The sequence below is a fragment of the Cyprinodon variegatus genome, unplaced genomic scaffold (genome assembly GCF_000732505.1).
Source record: "Cyprinodon variegatus isolate N-32 unplaced genomic scaffold, C_variegatus-1.0 Scaffold136, whole genome shotgun sequence".
NCBI lineage: Eukaryota > Metazoa > Chordata > Actinopteri > Cyprinodontiformes > Cyprinodontidae > Cyprinodon > Cyprinodon variegatus.
Genome location: NW_015150589.1, coordinates 571,131 through 596,582, shown reverse-complemented (window position 1 = coordinate 596,582; position 25,452 = coordinate 571,131). Strand labels below are relative to the sequence as shown.

Here is a 25,452-nt window from a genome sequence, read left to right as displayed (position 1 = left end):
ATTTGTATGAATAATAGCCAAAACCTTTTATAAAATATATATTAAAACAGATGGGTATGTGTATTTATTCTTTCGGGTTACTGAATTAATTAAATTGCATAAAACAATTAACTATTCAATTGAGACGTATAGAAAAGAAAATCTACAAGCTCGCTGTAGGATCTTTAATATTTCACAGAGTGTAAGAGGCAAGCTAACCCCTAAAACAAAGGCTAAGTAACAGCAGCCAAGCTTAGAAGTACAGCAGTGTTAGGCTTATTTTCAATATCTCAATGGCATGCAGCTTCAGAAAAACTTTAAACTCCACTATTGCTCTGTTTCTTGCACACATATCATGCCAAGAAAGCACATCAAGTTAAGCGTGAAAATACTGTGCAGAAAGGGGTAGGCAGTTTGTAAAGGCGCTTTAGTAAAGCCAATAATGTCATGCATGCATTAAAAACTTAGACATCAGCAATAAATACGTGGCAGGCATCCTCAGAGCATAAGAGAATAGTTTAAACTGAACAGATCAATTTTTTTACTTTTATGGATACTGTTTACAGATGACTTGATTTAGAATTGTATGTCTACATTTATAGAGTCCTCTACAAGACATATTATAATTATGCAATTAAGAATTGTACTGACAGTGGTCGTATCTTACTGATTAGATTTAGGAAATTGTTCATTAAAATGTGTAAATCTGCAGTAAGGAATTCCGCAGGGATTAGTTTAAGTTCTCATTTTAAATCTAGATATTTTTATACTAGATTCTCATTTGTAAAAATGTCGCCACAGGATATTTCTTAAGATAGACATGTGAATAGTATGTCTTTCAAAACAGAATAATTAAATAATTAAAGCAGAACTAAGAGCGGTTACAAAGACCATGGAAAAAAAAAAAAAAAAAAAAAACTTAAATACTAATATTCAAGCGAGCTGATAGATTTTCTTTTTGTTAGCTGGAAGGCATAAACAATGGATAATAATTTATAAGTCATCTTAAATTTTATAATTCACAGAAGCAAGGTCAACTTAACTCTTCCTTGGAACAGTTTTTATTGATGTTAACAAAGTGCTTGTTTTGAGATCAAAATGCCAACAAAGTAATCATGAGGGAAGCTGAACTACAGGCCTCATTCCTCTAGCCAGTAAAGTATTTAAGTATACCCCTTCTTCCCCAGTAATCTGCTTTCAAATGGTTTCTTATGGAGCTGCACATGTGACATGGCAGATTAAAGGATGTGACAAACTTTTTATCTGGGGTTGCCGCCCGGAGCCTACTGCAGCCATATGTTCACTGTCAGACCAGTCTGCCCTTAGGCATTTGAATAATACATCTTCAAACCCTAAGTAGAACACTTCAGCCTCCAACATTATCTGTGACAAAAGGCAGATTCTCGAGGAAAGTCAGTGAGGAATGATGACTGCAATTCCACTTTGATCCTTAAAAAAGTCATCTATACAAAGCAGAATTCATGAATTCCTACATGATAAGAATGTCTTATCAAGGGATTTTTCAGAAACATGCCAGCTTTACTAAATCTTTTAATACAGATCTGTCATAAAAGGGTGTAGTCACTTATTTTCTTTCTTTGTAAATCGTAAAAACTTAGCTGAACTTGTTAAAATTTCACATCCAAGCAAAAAATCTGTGTTCTGTAGCTTTTATGGCTATTTATAACTGAATCTTATGATTTTTTTTCCTCTTAACAACAAGCAACATTGCAGCTCATTAGTCTAATCTTGCTGTCACCCAAACCTGACAGAGAATGATCTCTTTTGCTTATTGAATGCAAAATAATCATCGCAATTTAAAAAAAAAGGGGTATATCTTATTAAACACCTTTGCAAATATCACTGAAAAGGTGGCATTTCCAACAAATGCACCTCTTTTTTGTTAAAACATAGATAACACACATCTCCTGAAAAGAACATAAAATATGTTTGAGCAGCATGGTACACCAACGCACACACCCAGAAAATCAGACTTAAATCACTCTCTCATAAGCCGACTAAAGGAGCCTATAGAAGCACCTGCATTAAATAGAATAAAGCTCCTCTTATGGGGGTGTATAGGAAAGGAAAAAAAATAATAAATGTAATGCTTTTTACTTGGACTGCCAACCACAGCAGGAGGATGTTTACATTTTAAATTGGACTGTTAGAATGGATGTCCTGGGTTTTCTCCATCAAATCAGCAGACTTGATATCACTGCTATTTTGATAGAGCTGATCATACCATGCCGACTGAAAAAGTCAGCATGGTATTTAATTTTTTATACTAAGCTATTATTGTGTAAATCAGTTTGAAACCACTTGTTTTCATTTGCCAATTATGCATTTGGATGAAAGAAATTACTCAGAATTCCTTTTTGCTCAATTCTTGGACCACATTATTTCTGTATTTATTATGCACTCCCCCTCTTGACATACATCTTATTATAATCAATCCTGTTTGGGACTCACCTTTTCCAATTCATCGCTAAGTAGCCTGCCGTCATTGTTTACATCCAAGTATTTAAACATTGTGTCCACCAACTCCCTCTTCTGCTCCATGTCCCTTTGCTGGGTCTGCTCTCCACTCCTCAGTAGTTTTGGTTGCATATCCAACAGGGTGCTCTTTAGCTTGTTGTACTCTGACATAGTGCATGCAGTGCCTGCAAGGGTAAACACAGACATGGATGAAAAGACATTTAAATAATCTCAATTACACAAGCCTTTTGGATTGTAGCTGTAAATTGGATTTAATGTGCTAGTGTGTTTAATAGTGGGAATAGAAGAAAAAAAGAATTGGAGGGAAAGATGAAGTGTGTATCTGCATATGCATGTGTGCCATTTAGACCTCATCTAAAAAGATGAACCTTATATTTGCATAATTTGTTTCAGGGTTTTTGGTTGCAAAAGGTCTAAACAATTACATGTAATCCTTGAATCCGCTTTGCAAACAAAAGGTAAATATTCTCATTCAGTGCATTTATAGTCTCAAACCATATTGCAGTCTAGCTGTTGTACTGTGGCTATAAAGCTTATGTTTCACACATTAATGTTTACTTATTTACATTTGTCTGCAAAGTATATGTGAGGAGACTAAGCAAAACATATGAGGCCTCAAAAAAAATAAACCAGCAGAAACAGTGTTTGTATTCTGATGACTTCTAAAACTTCACTCAATATATTTGGCAAAACATGTCATATGTGAGGAGGAACCATATATACATCAATAGTATATAAAAGCAATGGTGCCATTCTGCAACACAACAGGGAAGCCATTGATCAGAGATACTGTGCCATGTTTTCCGTTTAAAAAAACAGTAATCTAAAATAAAAACCCTTAAATTGAAAATGTAGGTGCAACACATTATGTAAATTACCTTTTGTCATGTATTTTCTTTTAGTTGTATTTGATTGCAAATAGTTGAAATTTGGAAAAAAAAAGTGTACGATTGGATAACTCAAAGGGTTTGAAGTTCTGCATGGCACTATACTATATATTATTGTAAAAAAAAGAAGATTCACGACTAAGACCACATGTCCTTGCATGACACCTTCCAACCACAGTCAGATTAGTAAACTGTAAATTAATGGATATTTGAGTCTAATTCCTCTGGCCAAGCATTCTTTTTAAAGTAGTGTTTACCACAATCAAAGTGCATCATAAGTGTCCTTGGGAAATCATTACCAATGTTCCAGCTGGGCTACAGCAGAGACCACCTCCTCCTGTTCTACTTAACCTTTTAGATTCTAAATGCGCATCTTGTTCTCATACAAACATAAATAAACAGTCTCCTTGTGTGCAGAATGTCTCTCACCAAAGGAAAAGGTTGAGGTCACCCATAATTAGGTCCTCAGCAACATCAGAAATATAGAAATGGCTTTCAATAAAAATAAAAAACACACAAATATGTATATATGCAAGTCATGAATGACATAAACATGTTATTTAATGATCTAGTTTTCTGTTAGGTGCTATTAGACAGCCAAGTAAAAAAGAATATACTTTTGACATCAATAACTATAAAGATAATTACTTTCTTAAAGCTGGAAACTTTTAGGAAAAGAAATTCTCTAAGATCAATATCTACAATTTGTCATCTAACCAGAAATACCACATAGTATACCAGAATTCATTTACAAGTAATTTCTCATCTCCTCAAAGATATCCATTTTTAAGAGAGCTCATAAATATGTACATGACCTTAATTTGTAATGCCTGATAAATTACTTCCTAAAAGCTTCAGTGGAACCAACATCACCCAAACAGAAATCAAATGATTATTCTACGACAGTATTTTCAGTTAGGGAATAGCACTGCAAAAGAGCACAGCAATAGGGTTCAGCAATTTTCTGTAACAGAACATGATAGGAATAGAAAGTAAATAGAAAATGGAATGCCTCTTAAATCTGGTGATGGATTGCTTACAGAAGAAAGTCACACTACATTCAAAATGTGAGACAGCAGCTATGGTTTTAAGATGGACTTCTGATTTGTAATACTAAGATTTACTTATCAAGTACATCAATCAAAATGTTTTGCAGATGAGGATCAATTAAAAAAGGTAATCAGTCCAATAAATCTAATTTACTCCCATATATTTGTCCCTAAATAGATAGTATGTAGGGACACAAACAACACTGTTGACTATTCTAAGACTTAAAAACCAATTCAGCAGACACAATGCGTATTTTTTACTGCAAGGAGGCAGTCATGTCAAGGTCTTTGCTAAATCCATGCTCAATGTTATTCCTGTGAGGCGAATGAGGCGTGAGAAGGCTCAGATATTAGGGATCATCACCTGACCGTCATCTCTGTCCCCGTACCGGAGGGACAGAAATAAATTCACCTCCATGCCAATTTAGATCTTGTCATATAGGCAAAGTATTATCGTCTCCTTGTCCCAATCTTACTGCACTGCCTCAAAATTCTATGCAGCAAATAGCAAGGGCATCAGAGAGAAAACTGGAAAGACTGTTTACAAAATGCTTAACAGAGTATGCTGCACCAAAATTTTATGACTAAAAGGGTACACGATTATTTAAGGATCTTCACATATCGTCCCTGAACCTGGATGTTACACCTGGGTGTTACAGTGAATTATGTCTTCACTGCATAGTACATGTCCTCTGACTCTGGCTTTCTTATCTTGCTCAGCAAAGCAGCTGCAGAACTGGCAGCAAAATATCAGTCTACATTATAGTGTATCCACCTCTTGATCCTGTTTTATTGTACAAGGGGGGACCTAGACCCTCTTTATAGGCAGTTTGAAATATTAGCTACTTAAGGGAGCATGCCAAAGCTGCTTGTACAATATACGCCCAATGTCCCAAAGAGGGTGCTCGTCGTCTGCCTAAAGCATCCACAAAACCCAAACCTTAGAAGTCATATCAAGATAGAAAAAAATTAGCTGAATCTCAAGGTAAAAGATATCACATAAAGGTGGTTAAAGAAAGCCTTTGTAGGTGTTTAGAATTACTTTTAATCCAGTTATACAGAGATATAGTTTGTAAATTAATGTCAGTATCAGGTGTTTCAAACCCTCCATCTGGGCTGTTCCTTATTTAATAATTGCCATTTTTGTACTTTTAAATGTTTTATTGTTTAGTGCTATTACCACCAATGGTAAGATTATCAGCGTGGACCTGGCCCTTTTTTTTGAGGCCAGTATCACATGTGAAGAAGCTGTTTTTGTGACGGGTTTTCTGTCAGATCAGCCTACCCCGTCAGACCAGCATACCCATCGTCAATACCAGTTTACCCCTTTAGTTTTGTACGAAAAATACACTTTAAACTACCTCAATGGGCGTGTATCCCTTCAGTCATGTACAACCTAGCCCACAAAACAGACTGACTTTTGGGTGTTTTTGAAGCTTTTGGGGATCTGACCAAAAATTGTTTTTTTTGTACATGACTAAAGGGATACACTCCCGTTGATGTAGTTTAAATTATATTTTTCATAAAAAACTAAAGGAATAAATGCAAATCTGACATCTTGCGCATGCGTATTGACTATGGGTATGTTGGTCTGACTGGATATGCTCATCTGACAGAAAAACAGCATGCTCCAGTCCTGATATAGCGCAACCTTCTGCCAGTGGGGAGAGTCTAAGGGTGTTTTCACACACGCAGGTTTAAGTTGATCTAAATTTAGAATGACCTAAATTTGGTCACGTTTGGGTCAGTGTGAAAGTCCAATTGGACTCTACTGCCTAGTGCGGCCTAAAATAATGGTCTTGGTTCAGCTCCAGCCAAACTGTGGTGAACAGTAGTTGATGTCTAAAAAAAAAATTGTACTCTGGTGCAACCCAACTGCCAAAGAAACTCAACAATTTTGTGCTAAAACGAAATATTACAGGCACGAATTACCTTGTCAGTAATTGTTAAAGATAATTGTTACATGTTAAAGAGCATTAACCTGCGCCTTCTCCTCAATGGGGCAGATATTTCCCTTCGGCGTCCCCAGTGCATCAGCATATTTTCAAGCCGCAGCATAGCTTCAAACACTAACACTTGCCAATAGCTGTAGATGCAGACCATATAGAAAAAAGGGGAGAGCAACTACTCCATTTACAGCTATTGGCAGCGCTTCCAGTTTCCAATCAGTTGTCATGGAAACATAACATTCTCCAAGTACTTCTAGATTTGGTCCCAAATTAGAAAAAAAAGTTGGTCTGAAAGCAATCGTAATGACTGGAAAAATGAAACAATGTTTAATTTTAACATTCAGAGATGCCCTAGAGTGTACACTAAACATATATATATATATATATATATATATATATATATATATATATATATATAAAACAACTAAAACTACTTGTGTCCAGGGTGAGAAGGGTCAGCAGCAATCTTAGCTGCTTGCCTCTGGGTTCTTATATTTCTGAACTAAAAATAGGTTTTACACACATTAAATAGCTTAGAAAAGGTGCGTACAAACACACATTGGTATTATAAGAATATGCGATATCTATATTAGAAATTTGTGTACACCCATCGTATTTTTAGTAAAAGTAACCAAAGTTTGCTTTAGGCAATTTATATGAAGGAATTGCAACTCCAAGATCACAAGATGAAACGATGCATGATATTGAGTTCCTTATCATTTCTTAACTAATGTTTGTTTAGAAAAGAAAGAAAGTCTCTGCAAAGACAGTAAAGTTAATAAAATAACACCAACTTGAAAAATGTAACAGTATGTCCAGAAATAGTTAAGTTATACCAAACAATATCTTGACAGAATCATTCTGCCTAACTTTAACCTGGAAGTATTGCAAATCTTGAAACTAAGATAATTAAATGTGGAGCAGAGTGATCAACAGACCTCCATTATGCCTTTAGACAAGAAATGACAGAAAGCCATGAAGCAGATTCCATCTTACTAGATTTCATAGTCTAATGAAGCCTATAAATACGACATAATTTAACCGACCTTTTTGTTTTTAACTTGACTTAACAATGAAATGTAACTATTGTAAGCCAGATGACAGGTCTTTCTTTATGAGACAACTTGAAAACTATTTTCTTTAATACTTCAAAGTAAGAGTCTCAAATTTTGGCAACACTTTGCTTTAACAAAACAAGGTGGTCCGTTTTATTGCAACATCTCAGGTCACAAAACATTAGATCCTCCATTTCATACGGTTTCCACCAAAATCTTATAGAATTACATGTGCTGTGTATCTTTGCGAACAGACATAGCACTTCACTTCTGGCTTGCATGGAGTGTCTGGAACAGTTTGCATGGCCCTGGCCTCATTGTTTCCAAAACTAATCTCTTAAAGAATTTTCTCTTGTTGAAGACTAAAGGAATAAAGTTATAATTTAATAGATGGATAAGACATCAACCCTAGAAAGACAAAGAGAGCTTTTTATTAATTAATTAAAAAAAAAGTGGAAAATCTTTTGTCTGAAACTTGTCCAGGTCTAGTGTGAAGGAGGGCATATTGTTTCAGTAGAATACGACTGACTACAGACTAGGCATCAATACATAATTCTTTCTGACAGCTGGTTAAGTGCTGCTGAATTAAAGAAACTTGTCAAATTTTAGGGGGGAAAAACAAATAGGTCGTAGCAACTAAATATAGTACTAGTAAGTACTGAATGACCCCCATCCCCCACAAAAAATAAATACATAAATAAAAAAAGTATTTCCTCTGCCACAGGGTTGACTCTTGGAAAGCAGAGAAATCCAAGGCATCAATCCTTCATATGATGAAACCTCCCCACAATGCCCTGCAGCATGTAAAAGCGCTCTGTGTTAAATTTATGTTTGCCTGACCTCCTCTGACGGAGATGATGGGATTATTTACTGCCATGGTGCCTATATGCTACTAAGATGCAAAAGTGATGGACCCCTCTTCCAGATAATTATGGATATGATGGACACTTTCTGCTCCTAAGGGCAGCTAGGTCTGAGAGAGCACAGACAATCTTGGAAGGGTTGCAAAAGTCACAGAAGAACCACATACTGCATAATCACAGTTGGCAGCTGTTTAAAATTGGCTTACTGGGAGTTTCATAGTTTATACAGGACAACCTCTTTGAGGTTTGTAACCAAAACTACTCTGACTTTTCACAGTATTTGTTTTATTATCTCTCATTTTGCTTTTTTTTAAATACGGTTCTTTGAATAAAGTAATTTGATTATTTCATTAATCTAGCAAAGAAAGAACAAGTGTGCTACATAGTGATAATTCCATAAAAACATCCATATTTCAAAGACTGCTGTTTAGAAAGGTAACCAAATAAAGCTAGAACTTAGTGAGACCCAGGGTTTAGTATTTGGGATCATGTTGTGAACCTGGAAATATTAGAGTGATGGTAAAAGTACTTTATGATCTCCATTGTGAGCAGCAGCAATAAAAGAGCGCTCACAAAATGAAGAATATAGGTTACACAGTTATCAGAAGGTCACTGGTATTTTCAATGTGTTTTAGAATCTGAGTTATCAGCTAAGAGGGATCAGAGCAGATGTATGAGTAAACCATCCTGGTCTAAGTGCTTTTTCTATCTCTTAATTAGTTTACAGTAACAACTTGATAGTGTGAGCAGTGATCCCCTATCAGGCATGCATGGTGGGTTGATCCGTAGTTTAAACGGACTCCCACGCTTGCTGGCAAACATATCTTACAGTGATTAAAAAATGTCACCGCTAGATCTCCTGAGTAAAGGCGAGTAGTCTGCCAGGCCGCCTCACTATACATTCCTCTGAGTGGATCGGGTGTGTTCAGGAAGCCTTATCAGGCTCTGCAGCTTGGCGCCAACTAAATGAGAAACCTATTGCAAACTTAGAGTTATTGGTTAAGCAATGAAGTAGAAATAGTAGAGCAGCTTTCATCACTTGCCTACATGCATGTCTGCGAGCCCACTGTTATCAACTCTGTACACATCAGCCTTGTACGCCTCTCACTCTGGATCAGACTTTCTCACTATAACAACAAAAATGGCTGAAAAAAGGATGAGGAGTTACATCTTGATGTTACTGTATATGTGGGCTCCAGCACTTTGTACAGTTGTATATTAAAATATAATAAATAATAACCATTACCATCCACATTTTTTTATTTTATTTCTGTTTTAAGTGAGGCTTACTAGAGTCAATGTGCAAAACATCTGGGAAGTATGTATTCACAGCTTGCACTTTTTTCACATGTAATTAAATTACAGCCTTATTCCAAATGGTATAAAAATGAATCTCTCTCCTTAACATGTATACATGCAATTAAACTAGAGCTAAAACAATCAGAATAATTGGGATTATTTGATTATTGAAATAATCGTCAACTAATTTAGTAATCGATTAACTGGAGTTAGCTCCATAATTATATGTTAACTGGAGTTTAGAGACTCTAACACATGCCTTTAGCTGAAAGAGCGAACCACTTAGATAAGTAATTAAACCAAAATTGTAAAAACAAAACAAATAATTAAATATTTTTCATTTAAGTTAAAAAAACATTTTCGTCCGTCAATATGCTCTATCCTGAACTCGTTAAGTGAAAAAGTTTCACTCGGTTTCATTTCGCTGGCTATCTGAATAATCGGGAAAAAAAACGACAGATGAAAATAATCATTAGTTGCAGCCCTATATTAAAAATAATGTCAACTTTTTTTTTTTTTTCCAAATCTATTTGAAACGGAAAACCAAAAAATTGAAATGACCCCTTGTAAATTACCCTGAAATTAAATGTAGTCCGAATGTCACACCTGTCCACAATGTTTCTTTGCACCAAGCATCTAGTCAAAATAATTGTCTTTAGAACTTAAAGAGAGAATTGAGACTCAAATATAGGGGAGAATGCAAAACATCCATGCTGCTTGAAATTCCGAATGAGCACTGACATTGGTAAACAGAATAGGATTGAAACTACCAGGAATCCTCCTTAACAGGAACTAAGAGGAAATAGCAGGGATGTACAGAGGAATCCTGGCTGAAAAGCTAGGTCAATGGTTCATTTTTTAGTGGTACAAAAACCTAACAGAAACAGCCAAGATCTAAAAGGAGAGGCTCTAGAACCACACTAATTGCCCTACATTGGAAAACCAGAGTCCAGAATTTAGTCAGATCTAACATCTTCGGAGAAATCGGAAAACGGTTATGCAGACAAATTCTATCTAACATGATGCTGATTGAGATGTACTGGAAAGAAGGATATGACAATTGCTTACTTACCTACAATCTCAAATCAGTTTTTTGATCTGAAAGTAACTGACCATAATATAGGAGCAAAGACAAACATGCAAGAAACGGCACCATTCATAACCAAACTGAGTGCTACAAACTGAAGCACTGGAAACACAGTTTTAATGGCCCTCTAAGCCCTTGTGAGGAAGCCATAGACCCAAAATATAATTAAAAAGGTCTTACTTTGGCTAATAGATTAAGACCGGCAGCAAGCTCTGCTGTTGATTACATTTTTAGCATCTATCCTCCTCTCTCCTTTACACCTGGAGTCTAAGTTACAGAAATCCCAGGGCATTTCATGGTTCTCGCTGAGGCCTGCAAGCTGCTGCCTGATGATCCCATGAGCATACACATTTTAAATTGCCTGAATGAGGAGGCTAGAGGAAATAGATGCCTCTGGCTAAATGTGCCCCTACTGACAACAGAGTGCCCCAAACTAACTTATCAGGTTACCTCTCACAAACAACACGTTGACCTTGTGCATAGTTTTTAGTTTTTTTCGGGTGAAAACTAAGGGCATGTCAGCGAATAAAAGCTGCTAAGTCAATATTTGATTTTCCTTTTCTGCCTAAATTCCATTTTTAAATATGGATTTATGTAAAGTTTTACACTTTTGCATAGAAGATTTTTTGACTTCTGGAAGTAAAACTAAGTAATAGTAAAAGGAAAAGTCCAGTCCTGTTCTTAAAATGAAGAGCTTTACGGCACCCCACCACAAAACGATTGCTTTGGTATTTACACACCTTCAACTGCGCTACCCCATAACACTTTTCTTTTTAAGGTTTACGATACAACGGAACCCCAAATAAAGTAAAAAAACTTCATCAGCACTTCATCATGGAGAGTGGGGCCTAGTGGTTAGGGCTTAGAGCTTGGAATCCTGAGGTTCTGAATTCTAACCCCACACAAAACAAACTGCCACTCGGGGTCTCTGAGCATGACCCCAAACCCACATACAGTAGCTACCACACAATGGCAGCCCACTGCTCCCCAAAATCTAGATGTAAATTTTTCCAATGTGAGATCAATAGAGATCAAATATTATTAATTATTCAAAAGAGAAAAATGAGAATAGGATCAAGACAGAGCTCACAAAAGACTGAATTTGGGCAGGACATTTGCTCTGTGGCAAGATCTCAAATAAAAGCAAGGATGCAAAACTTGATGGGATGCAATACAGACCTATTAAATGGTAAATGGCATGTACTTATATAGCGCCTTTATTCAAGTCAGAAGATTTGACCAAAGCGCTTTACACTACATTCATTCACCCATTCAAGCACACACACATACACACACACACACACACACACTGATGGTGGCAAGCTACATTGTAGCCACAGCTGCCTTGGGGCTCACTGACAGAAGCGGGGCTACCATACACTGGCGCCACCGGGCCCTCTGACCACCATAAGTAGACAATGCAGGTGAAGTGTCTTGCCCAAGGACACAACAACACTGAAAGTTGGAGTCAGGGCTTGAACCGTCAATCCTTCGATTTCAGGGCAAACTCCCACATCCAACGCCACTGTCGCCCTATTAAAGGAGTTGTAAGCATAACATCTGCTAACCTCTGTTAACATTATCCTACAATTTAAACTTTTGTGAATGATACATCCAGGCTTGTAAACATTGGGTTAATTTGAAGAGGTTAATTCCTTTAATTGTATGGAAAATTTAGCAGCTCTAACAACCAGCACAATAACAATAACACTCTTTCAGCACCACATGAGGAGGCACCTCACTATTGCCCACTTCTATTCAATTCAAATTTATTTTTAATTGGTATTTTTTTAAGTAGAAATATATATATATATATATATATTGTTCTTTGCTTTTTCGGAGCAATGAAGATTTTATTGATCTGTGCGTAATGCATAATTCATATTAGATCAGGAAGTTTTTGCTTTACGATGAAAAACTTGTAGGTGTAAAACCATTCCTTTATTGTACATTTTGTTAGCTTGTCTGTCTGCTATTTTAACTAATATGATGTGTCGAACTAGAACTGCTATTTCCACAACTTTTGTGAGACACTTTTGTATAAAATAGGATATTCATTGATAAGAAGTTTTCTGCCCAACAGCATTGATGAACTACACGACAGCATTCTATATCCAGCAATTGTATCTAGGCAAGAACTGTCAGTCTGGTAGTCAATCAAAACTGTAAACTTTTTATGAATTGCAACATAACAAAACCTTTTTGTGTAAAACTATCACATACATTAATGACTAAAATACGATTAAAACTGATAATAGTTTTCGTCCAGAAGACTAAATCTAAGATGGTTGTCAAAAACAACACTGCTATGGGAAAAGATTTTTGTGCCCGAGGGTGGAAATACGTCACAAATCTGACAATGAACAAAACAGCTTTAATCATAATTAAAGATTAAATCTTACACAACAAAATCTTGCACAATTAAAAATATTATTATATTTTGAAATATTGTAATTTTATAATTTAATTTTTATTTGTTTCAAGGTCATTGGGTGAGTTGAACGGCCCCCTTGCGCCCTCTATTGGCCAGCCGCCACTGATAGATTTTATGGTCACCTGTTTGCTGAGCCACAAATAGAAAATATGCTAGACTGACGTTTCTTTAAAAAGACTTTAGAACTAGGCACGTAAAAATCTATTAATTGTAATAGAGATCTTTTTCTTTTCTTTTGACATGTTTTTCTGTGCAGAAATGAAAAAAAAAAACTAATCTTATACAGCCTCAAAGAAAAATTTAAGTGACAGGATTTGACCTGAGTTAGTAAAGCTAAGGCATTGACATTTTTGACATGTCAAACGAAACTGTTGGAAAAAGCAAGAAGAAACCCCCTAACTGTTTTCTACGTTACAGCATCCAAGGCTGTGTAAAAGTATGTGAAAATGTTTTATAGTGCTTAAAAGCTTAGACCTTTAGGTGTTTTACACAGTGTTCACAGAAAACATGCCTACAGTGGGTTACATTTGCCACAATTAAACACTGCAGTGCAGCAAAAATTACTCAAAAGGCAGCTGGCACCCTGCTGATCAGTATAGTGTTTGTAAGAATTATTTATAAAACGTTTAGCCCTAAAAGAAAAAAAAAAAAACAGTCCATCCTCACAATATTTTTAGAGCCATTTTTTGTTGCCATTACCACAAAGAACCATCTGTTTTCAGCAGCCCTTCTTTAATGAAATATGTTGAACATTTAACAGAAAATCAACTAGTAAAATAATGACTTTGCAGCAGTTGTAACCACAAAGTTACACAATTAGTGGTGGTCAAGCTTTAGTTGATAAAAACAAAAATGTGGGTCTTGGATGAGTCTCTTTTTTCTGTTACAGCAGATAAATGCAATGTTATCAAGAAGCCTAAAAAGTAAAAAAAAAAAAAATGATAAAAGAGAAATGTAAGAAGAACAAAGGTGTTTTTTCATCTCAAGAAAAAATATTATCCTTTTACTTAAACCTTGAGAATGATGTGTGCCTTGAGAAGAAGTTTTTTTTCTTGTTTTTCCTTTACCTTACACCTATACAAGGGATCAGCAATGTGTCTGTGATTAAAGATGAAGTGCTGTGTGAGATGTACCTTTATTTTAATTATGAAGTGTTATATTTTCATAATCCATGTCAGTAAAAGCATGGTCTCTAAGAAAAAAAAATATATTAAGAATTAAATGCTTTAGTAAAGGTTTAAAGGTTTTGCAGAAATAAAATCTGTGTGTGGGAAAAGTGATTTTGATCTTACCAATTAAAATTGACTAAATTTAAAATTCTGTTAAGTTTTCCTTAAGGTGAAAAAAATGGTTTGCAACATATGAGCCAATGTACCATCAAACGAATAAAACTTGCTAATTTTAGCCTAACATTAACTAACACTTTTATAATTAATTGCCATGCTTCATTTATTTAATCTCATTTTGCTTTATTTAGACATCTATGGTGGCATATTAAGTTCAAGACTAAGTAACAGTGCATAGAACAGATTTCTCCGTACACAGTAGGTTAAATCATTAGACTTCTCTTGTGGAACATGTAAAATCCATTTCCTAAAACACATCAAGGGAATTTTCAAATCTTAAACTATTTGTCAGCTTGGGTGGAGGTTTGAACGACCCAAATGCAGAGACTGGTGCTGTCTTGCAAAATGTCATTAACCAAAAAGGGGCAACAGAAGTGAAAATCAAAAAACATAAATCTTCAGAATTAACAAAAATACAGAAAAATACAGAAAAACCAAAAAATCACTTGAAGGGGATAAAATCACAACAAACCAGCAATAGTGAGTGAGCAGAAGGTGCATATATGGGAGAGAGAAACAAAGACCAGGCTAATCAGCAGATTGGAAGCAGGTCTGAATAGAGGAGTCTAGAGGGGAAGTAGAAGGAGACTGACACAAGAGGGTGACAGAAGAGGGGCAAACAAGAAATACCTAAGAACGCAAATACAAATAAAAAAATAACTAGAATAACACAAAATGGAAATACAACCCAAGAAAAAAAAATTCAAAGATAAAAACTCAAAGATAAAACAAAAAACCATGACACTATTCAAATTTAAAAGGGACAATGAGAAAGCATACTTGCTGAACAAAAAACATAGAGAAAATAATTTTTCAAAAACATCTGGGCTTCTCATTTTTGATAATATTCATTTGTGTTTTTTTGTTTTTTTTGGATTGTAAAAGCAATGAATAAAAGGTTGCCTATGAACCAGTCTGGTTGTGGTGAAAAAAGGCCAGGTTTGATGGCCTAAAGTGTGCATATTCTGTGTCCTCTAACAGTATAAGGCAGGGGTGCTCATGTCCAGCCCTTAAGAGCTACCATTCTGTAAGTTTTAGATGCATCTCTTCTCTAACACACCTGAATTGAAAGGCACAATCCCCTCATTTAGCTCAGCAGAGGCATGGTAACGAGCCAATCATTTGATTCAGGTGTGTTAAAAATGGGGTGCATCAAAAAGTTGCAGGATAGTAGATCTTGAGGACTGGACTGGAGTACCCCTTGTATAAGGGGTTACTACTTTGGAAGCAAATGGACAAATGCAAACCAGAAAAACCCAATAGAAATCTCTGATAAACTCCTACTGTTGCTGCCATTCATTCCTTGGTGTGCTTTTCGCTGAATTACAGNGGGCTTGAACCGTCAATCCTTCGATTTCAGGGCAAACTCCCACATCCAACGCCACTGTCGCCCTATTAAAGGAGTTGTAAGCATAACATCTGCTAACCTCTGTTAACATTATCCTACAATTTAAACTTTTGTGAATGATACATCCAGGCTTGTAAACATTGGGTTAATTTGAAGAGGTTAATTCCTTTAATTGTATGGAAAATTTAGCAGCTCTAACAACCAGCACAATAACAATAACACTCTTTCAGCACCACATGAGGAGGCACCTCACTATTGCCCACTTCTATTCAATTCAAATTTATTTTTAATTGGTATTTTTTTAAGTAGAAATATATATATATATATATATATTGTTCTTTGCTTTTTCGGAGCAATGAAGATTTTATTGATCTGTGCGTAATGCATAATTCATATTAGATCAGGAAGTTTTTGCTTTACGATGAAAAACTTGTAGGTGTAAAACCATTCCTTTATTGTACATTTTGTTAGCTTGTCTGTCTGCTATTTTAACTAATATGATGTGTCGAACTAGAACTGCTATTTCCACAACTTTTGTGAGACACTTTTGTATAAAATAGGATATTCATTGATAAGAAGTTTTCTGCCCAACAGCATTGATGAACTACACGACAGCATTCTATATCCAGCAATTGTATCTAGGCAAGAACTGTCAGTCTGGTAGTCAATCAAAACTGTAAACTTTTTATGAATTGCAACATAACAAAACCTTTTTGTGTAAAACTATCACATACATTAATGACTAAAATACGATTAAAACTGATAATAGTTTTCGTCCAGAAGACTAAATCTAAGATGGTTGTCAAAAACAACACTGCTATGGGAAAAGATTTTTGTGCCCGAGGGTGGAAATACGTCACAAATCTGACAATGAACAAAACAGCTTTAATCATAATTAAAGATTAAATCTTACACAACAAAATCTTGCACAATTAAAAATATTATTATATTTTGAAATATTGTAATTTTATAATTTAATTTTTATTTGTTTCAAGGTCATTGGGTGAGTTGAACGGCCCCCTTGCGCCCTCTATTGGCCAGCCGCCACTGATAGATTTTATGGTCACCTGTTTGCTGAGCCACAAATAGAAAATATGCTAGACTGACGTTTCTTTAAAAAGACTTTAGAACTAGGCACGTAAAAATCTATTAATTGTAATAGAGATCTTTTTCTTTTCTTTTGACATGTTTTTCTGTGCAGAAATGAAAAAAAAAAACTAATCTTATACAGCCTCAAAGAAAAATTTAAGTGACAGGATTTGACCTGAGTTAGTAAAGCTAAGGCATTGACATTTTTGACATGTCAAACGAAACTGTTGGAAAAAGCAAGAAGAAACCCCCTAACTGTTTTCTACGTTACAGCATCCAAGGCTGTGTAAAAGTATGTGAAAATGTTTTATAGTGCTTAAAAGCTTAGACCTTTAGGTGTTTTACACAGTGTTCACAGAAAACATGCCTACAGTGGGTTACATTTGCCACAATTAAACACTGCAGTGCAGCAAAAATTACTCAAAAGGCAGCTGGCACCCTGCTGATCAGTATAGTGTTTGTAAGAATTATTTATAAAACGTTTAGCCCTAAAAGAAAAAAAAAAAAACAGTCCATCCTCACAATATTTTTAGAGCCATTTTTTGTTGCCATTACCACAAAGAACCATCTGTTTTCAGCAGCCCTTCTTTAATGAAATATGTTGAACATTTAACAGAAAATCAACTAGTAAAATAATGACTTTGCAGCAGTTGTAACCACAAAGTTACACAATTAGTGGTGGTCAAGCTTTAGTTGATAAAAACAAAAATGTGGGTCTTGGATGAGTCTCTTTTTTCTGTTACAGCAGATAAATGCAATGTTATCAAGAAGCCTAAAAAGTAAAAAAAAAAAAAATGATAAAAGAGAAATGTAAGAAGAACAAAGGTGTTTTTTCATCTCAAGAAAAAATATTATCCTTTTACTTAAACCTTGAGAATGATGTGTGCCTTGAGAAGAAGTTTTTTTTCTTGTTTTTCCTTTACCTTACACCTATACAAGGGATCAGCAATGTGTCTGTGATTAAAGATGAAGTGCTGTGTGAGATGTACCTTTATTTTAATTATGAAGTGTTATATTTTCATAATCCATGTCAGTAAAAGCATGGTCTCTAAGAAAAAAAAATATATTAAGAATTAAATGCTTTAGTAAAGGTTTAAAGGTTTTGCAGAAATAAAATCTGTGTGTGGGAAAAGTGATTTTGATCTTACCAATTAAAATTGACTAAATTTAAAATTCTGTTAAGTTTTCCTTAAGGTGAAAAAAATGGTTTGCAACATATGAGCCAATGTACCATCAAACGAATAAAACTTGCTAATTTTAGCCTAACATTAACTAACACTTTTATAATTAATTGCCATGCTTCATTTATTTAATCTCATTTTGCTTTATTTAGACATCTATGGTGGCATATTAAGTTCAAGACTAAGTAACAGTGCATAGAACAGATTTCTCCGTACACAGTAGGTTAAATCATTAGACTTCTCTTGTGGAACATGTAAAATCCATTTCCTAAAACACATCAAGGGAATTTTCAAATCTTAAACTATTTGTCAGCTTGGGTGGAGGTTTGAACGACCCAAATGCAGAGACTGGTGCTGTCTTGCAAAATGTCATTAACCAAAAAGGGGCAACAGAAGTGAAAATCAAAAAACATAAATCTTCAGAATCAACAAAAATAGAGAAAAACCAATAAATCACTTGAAGGGGATAAAATCACAACAAACCAGCAATAGTGAGTGAGCAGAAGGTGCATATATGGGAGAGAGAAACAAAGACCAGGCTAATCAGCAGATTGGAAGCAGGTCTGAATAGAGGAGTCTAGAGGGGAAGTAGAAGGAGACTGACACAAGAGGGTGACAGAAGAGGGGCAAACAAGAAATACCTAAGAACACAAATACAAATAAAAAAATAACTAGAATAACACAAAATGGAAATACAACCCAAGAAAAAAAAATTCAAAGATAAAAACTCAAAGATAAAACAAAAAACCATGACACTATTCAAATTTAAAAGGGACAATGAGAAAGCATACTTGCTGAACAAAAAACATAGAGAAAATAATTTTTCAAAAACATCTGGGCTTCTCATTTTTGATAATATTCATTTGTGTTTTTTTGTTTTTTTTGGATTGTAAAAGCAATGAATAAAAGGTTGCCTATGAACCAGTCTGGTTGTGGTGAAAAAAGGCCAGGTTTGATGGCCTAAAGTGTGCATATTCTGTGTCCTCTAACAGTATAAGGCAGGGGTGCTCATGTCCAGCCCTTAAGAGCTACCATTCTGTAAGTTTTAGATGCATCTCTTCTCTAACACACCTGAATTGAAAGGCACAATCCCCTCATTTAGCTCAGCAGAGGCATGGTAACGAGCCAATCATTTGATTCAGGTGTGTTAAAAATGGGGTGCATCAAAAAGTTGCAGGATAGTAGATCTTGAGGACTGGACTGGAGTACCCCTTGTATAAGGGGTTACTACTTTGGAAACAAATGGACAAATGCAAACCAGAAAAACCCAATAGAAATCTCTGATAAACTCCTACTGTTGCTGCCATTCATTCCTTGGTGTGCTTTTCGCTGAATTACAGGGTCTGTTCAGGACATGGTGCTTCTCTTTAGATCTTAATGTCCCCAAATCATGACAGAAAGAATATCATAGTACAAAGGTTAATGTTTAAAAGGGAATTGTAGGGGACCAGCACAGAGCCCATCAAAGAAAGTGGGGAAATTTGAATGGCTACTACTGTATAGAGCTTAACATGTAATGGAAATGTAGTGTTTACCAATAATTTTACCTTTATATGACTGGATCTAATTCAGATTTCTTGAAGTGGAACCTCAAGATATATAGGTTCATCCTTGAGGTGGAACCTATATATATATATATATATTTTTTTTTTTTTACACTACTTATGATTCCATTAGAAATGTTGCAACCATCAAATGCTTGGAGGTTGAACTACATCCAGTTGTGAAAACAGAAGTGCTTGCTCTGTATCCTGATTAGATTTTGGCAAAAAAGCTCCATAAAAGATTCCATATTTAAAGGCAGGAAAGAGAATTCTGTGGTGCAAGATATGTCCAATGGCTGTTTGGGTATTTCTGAATGGTGCGCCATCCTATGCAAAAGTTCTCTACACTGGTAACGCCTCAGCCGGTAATTTTGTAATTCAGCTAGAGAGGCAGCAAAGTGCCAAGATGGACCTAGTCAACAGGAAATGTACAGTCGAAAGTCAGTTTTCGACTGAACATGTTTTATAATTTAAAAAATACAGTATTTACTACAGATTTAAACGTAATTTACCAGTCTAGCAGAGGTTTTGTGACCAAGGCTCCATTTTCAGAGCATTCAGGACATGCCATCTGTGAAAAGAATCTCCTTAACATACACTTAGGTAGCTCATTTCTCTTTCACTTTCTCTTCTCTTTCCAGTTACAATGAAAAAGGGCTTTCTTTTCCGGGTAGGTTTGTCAGGATTCTTTTCTGCCATTGATGCTCCAGTTTAGACTAAAGATCGAACAAATAGCTAAACAAAGCCGTAGTAGCAAAAAAGCATAGGAGTACTTCTTTATGCTTTGCCGTATGGGCGGAGTGCTAGACAAACAACGTATGAATTACGCTTGGAGCCTATGAAAATAACATCATGGTGGCATGCATGCGAAATGTTTGATTGACAAACAAGTAGCCAATCCACTTTCGACAGTAGGCAAAGTAGATTGGATAATGCTTTGTAGGCACTGCTATGGCCAGAGTTTATGGATTTTATTTTTTTGGGGGGAACCATAAGTGCAAGAATGCCAGTCATCAATTAAGTCATTTAAGAATAATCTAGACACTTCATTTCTGAGAAAAATCCTCTTTCATACCTTCAAGGTACTGTAGGATGTCAATAAATAAAATATGGACCAGGTTACTACATACATGCTGAGGTTACACATAATACAAAATGTGGAAATTATTTGTGATATAATTTCTGAACGAAGTCCAAAAATGTTGGATGATGAATAGGAAATATTTTGAGAGTGTAACAAAAGTTGTGGTTATTTGGCATATAAGAGACAGCATCAACTGTGGGTCAAACCAAATCTCACATTCAATTTTTACTACACACTATATTATGTGATTCTACATGGCTGCAGGAGTTTATGTTGACTCAGAATTTACAGTTGGCAACTCTCTCCACCAAACAGGTAGATATACTAGCAGGGTAGATCATTAACCAGAAAGCAGCAACTAATGAAGGGGAAAATTAGCAAAAGGGCAAACAACACATCCATTTTTATACATTTCCTCTCTTGTGCCTGCTCTCAGGGCTTTTCTGCTTGCAAACACCACCTGCTAAAGTTATCTGGGTCACCTATCTGCTACCACAAGAGGGAAGTTGTCAAAACCAAAGGGGAAAAATAAAAAAAGTATCTCCTACAGTAAAGTTGGGATTTACAATTGATAATAAAGTGACCTAAATGTAGAGAGTAATTCAGACCTTTCTATCATGACTATTTCTGGAAAGACCAGAGTACATATACAAGTGCATTTATCACTTGACTTTGCGAATAAATCAGGCAATACATTTTTGCATTGTTCCATAATTGGTTACCAATTGGCTAGCCTCTATTATTCCTCCACCTTATGCTTTCTTAAACCTCCTGAGTAGACGTAGAACATTACTCAGGTATAAATGTTATGGCTTTCTGACCCAGTAATTCAAAATAATAGTAAATTGTCAACTGGAATCCCATGTTTTATAGTCTAAGAGTCACAATTATTAAAAATCTATGCTTTGTGGCCTTTCTAGATCCCAGGTCAAACCTCAAAACCCACTTACCCTTAGGCCCAAGAGTGTCACTCACCACTTGCATACAGGATGAGCTGCCTCCAAGCTAACAATTGATATCCTATATGTCATTGCAATGCCATGCCTTACAAATAAAATTATACTCCAGTCAAATGGTTCAGTGTTTATTTCCCCATTTAAACATAAGGAAGGAAGTGATAGTGCACTAAGCTTGCTAATAACTTAGTTATTACCATATTACTGCATGTAAATATTCCTATTAGACTAAAGTTTGAGAACAAGAATTATTTACCAATGCAAGAGGTAGCCTTTTACTTTAAAAAATGTAAAGAAAAAGAAATGATACATAAGATGATTATCAAGACAGGTTAAGAGTAAGTCGATTACTTTTAATCTGTTCTTTTTACATACTCTTCAACTTTCAATACTTGCATGCATATGTAACATATAAATCCATATGCAAGAACATTAGTTTTACATACCTGAGCTCTGATTATTAAACTTAGTTATATTAAATTAACATATTCAAATCTGGGAAGGCACTGTAACAAATTTAGGCCAGTTGGTCACAAGCCATACTGTATTGAATGTAACACTGCACCCTTGAGTCCTGCTTGTTGAGTTGACTAATTAGAGAACATTAGGGAAACATAATTCATCACTGTGCTTTCTTTAATTACCAAAGCCCAAGTGCATGATGAGTTATAGGTCAGCTCATAGTCTTGAATAATTTCAAAGCAAATAATGGTAGAAAGAAGAAACAATAAGCTAATTTTTTGCAAATTAATGGGATAGAAAACAAATTTTGTCCTACAATTCAGTGTATATATGTATGATTTGGTTAAAGAACAGTTTGATTTCAGATCATAGTTCTATTTTTTTTATATGTATTTAATATATAAATATAAATATGTATGATTATTCTGGCCCCAGTAGTGATATTAGGATATCACAGAGTTTCCTTGTGGGTTGCAATTTTATTAGTATTAGGCTGTGCAGCATTGCTTTGCTCTAGTATAACAGGGAGAGACACCAGACAAAAGTAAATAAGGAAAAGACAGAGAGTGGTGAGAAGGAATCATTAACCATTCTCAGTGCTGAGTGACAATATGGTATTTGAGTATTTTTTCAAAATGGGCAAATGGAGCACTGATTAAAAGCCAGGAAAAACACATGCATGCTGTCTTTGACAGTTGCTATAAGTATTTACATACTCACTCTTTTAAAAACAATAACCTTTTTCCTTTACTCTCTGGAATTTTTAACTTTTTTGTATTCCAAATAAACAAAAAAAGAAGTGAATTAATTAAATGAAACTAAAACGCTCCTGTTTTAGGTTGGTGTGATTTTTTTTTTGCATACTGATATTATTCGCCCCTTTTTACAATTTTAGAATCATGAAAATATCATGATTTTGTAGGCTTCTGGTTGGTTTGTTATCATTAATATTTGGATTAAATCTAGGGAAATCTGTGAATAAATGTCAAGACAGAATCACAAACATTCTGCTAAGCTCTACATATAGAACATTTAATCTGAGTATATCTCAGAAAACAAGAAAAAAAAGCCTACACAATAGTTAATAAGTGGGAAAGAGTTTTCATATTTCCGAAGCAAGGACTGGACAGTAAATATTAATTAAGGTCAAACAATTTTATAAGATCATTCAGCCAAATCTGAGAATATGCAAAGCAACTGCATTAGCAACGAAATGCTTTGGCTGCAGCCACAAAACCAGTGACTTCATACAAGGTCACCAGCTCTCATCTGACAGGAGGTAAGGAAATGGTGTTTTGGTTCTGATCTATTAATTTCTGCTTCTATCTATAATGACATCAAGATGTGCAGCAATGCATTGATCTCAGGAGGGTATGGGGCTCTTTAAGTGGCCTAAAAAGAAGCCTGTAGGAAGGATTTGGAGAAAAAGACAATACAGTGGCAATTTCATGGGTCTGACAAGAAGGGAGACATGGTTGCAATGTAAAACACATTCGATTTAGGGGAAATACAAAATGAAATATCTCAATAACAAGGGAATATCTTAAAACTCAAGTTTTGATGGTAATTAACGACAGGAGAGCACTTTCAGCATCCTTAATTCAAAGCAATGGTTAGATATATGGTATTATATTACTCACTCCAAGTGGATATAGTGTTTTTCCACAAAAAAAAAAAAAACTTTTATCTTTTATCAGTACTACTTAAACTTAAATATTGATTTAGACTTTTATATATATATATATATACACTACTTAAAATCAACACTCTTATCCAGCAGAAAAAAAAAAACAATATTTAAAACAGCTGATATAACCAGTTTAATTGAAGAGTAATAATGTGTACAGAGAACAATGAACTAAATCTCTCGTATTGTGTTGGAAATTAATATCTGCCAAAATAATATTGAATCTCACGGATGTTAAGTGTTGTTATAGTTTTGAATAGATAAAATCCTTTGCAATAGCGTGTCCATCTGACTTGAAAATGAAGCATAAGAAATTTTCAAGTTAATTTTTAACTTGAAAATCCCGTCTTTGTATAGGAGGCAGAAGAAAATTGCCTCAATTCACTTTTGGGAATGTTTTCAAATAAATGATTTAACTCTTGTTGAAACACTAGGAAAATACATTGTGTCTGTAAAGCTAAGAAAATAGGTCTTCCTACCAGCAACCTTTTATAACGAGGGAGGTACGTAAATGGCCAATGCTTATTCAGTCCACTAAAGCTGACAGTCAGAAAAGGGTTCCTGCCCAGAAAAGCCTCATTAGTCTGTTTTTACAAAAGAGAGAAACTCAGCTTAGAAATTGATGAGATTGTTAAAGTATATCAGAAAATTACCAAATAAAAGTTAAAAAAAAGAAAATTATAAATCTCTCAATTTATTATAAGAAATAATTAAATAATTATACATTCAATTTTACCCGCTAGAACACAAAATACATTGAAGCAGAAAGACACTTACTGTACACATGAGAGAATAAATATATGGTTTTTTTAATCTGTGTCACTGTAGAGTTGCAGTGAAGGTTATCGGCTTTAAAACAGACAAGAAAAAAAATCTAGTCAGAAGTTGTGCTGTATAATTTCAGCTCTCCATAACCCTGCAATAACACTAGACAGAAGAGATCAATAAACACACTGGATACAGTTTGGTACCTGCTCACACCCTCAGCAGGTATTTTTGCAGAGAAAGATCTACTGCTTTAAAGTTGAATTTGAATCTGTGCACAGCCCCATAACTGAGTTACATGAAAGAGCCATGTCTCATGGGCTAATGTAATAATCAGATGGGAATAATTAACAAAAAAGACAATTTAGGCGAATTACAAGACCAAACAGTAGGGAAACTGCAGCTTTCATTATGTGAGAAAGACAGAGTACATATCAGTCATTATCATATCTTTTAAACTTCAATGAAACATAATTTAAAACTGATTTTAAACATCTGAGATTTCAAATAAAATTTGTCTAATTCTATTCTCTGCTAATCCTTGCATGGTTCTAGGATGCCTTTTATTTATTTGCTTATCAGTTAGCAAAGTGCAGCTCACATTTACTCAAGGAAAAGCTAAATGTTGAGACATACTGTATATTTGCTTTTAAAATGGTCACACATTTGAGTAAATATAGTTTGAAAATAAAACTAGAAATGAAAGATGTTCTACTTAAAAATATCATTAAGGTTTTTAATTTTTTTAGCAGATAAATATGATGTATCCCTCTTTTCTCTGAATGAATCAATGGAAAAAGTTTTCCCACACAATATATATATACACACACACATATATATATATATACACACACACACATATATATATATATATATATATATATATATA

General features: G+C 34.9%; 1 protein-coding gene across 1 annotated transcript in view; it reads right to left on the bottom strand.

Moving 5' to 3' along the window:
• Positions 1–25,452, bottom strand: part of fstl4 (follistatin-like 4) — a 246,139-nt gene that overhangs the window by 93,070 nt on the left and 127,617 nt on the right. Inside the window, exon 5 of the mRNA XM_015376533.1 lies at positions 2,452–2,642. Within this exon, the coding sequence (XP_015232019.1) occupies positions 2,452–2,642 (191 nt within the window). The remainder of the gene's footprint in view (positions 1–2,451; positions 2,643–25,452) is intronic.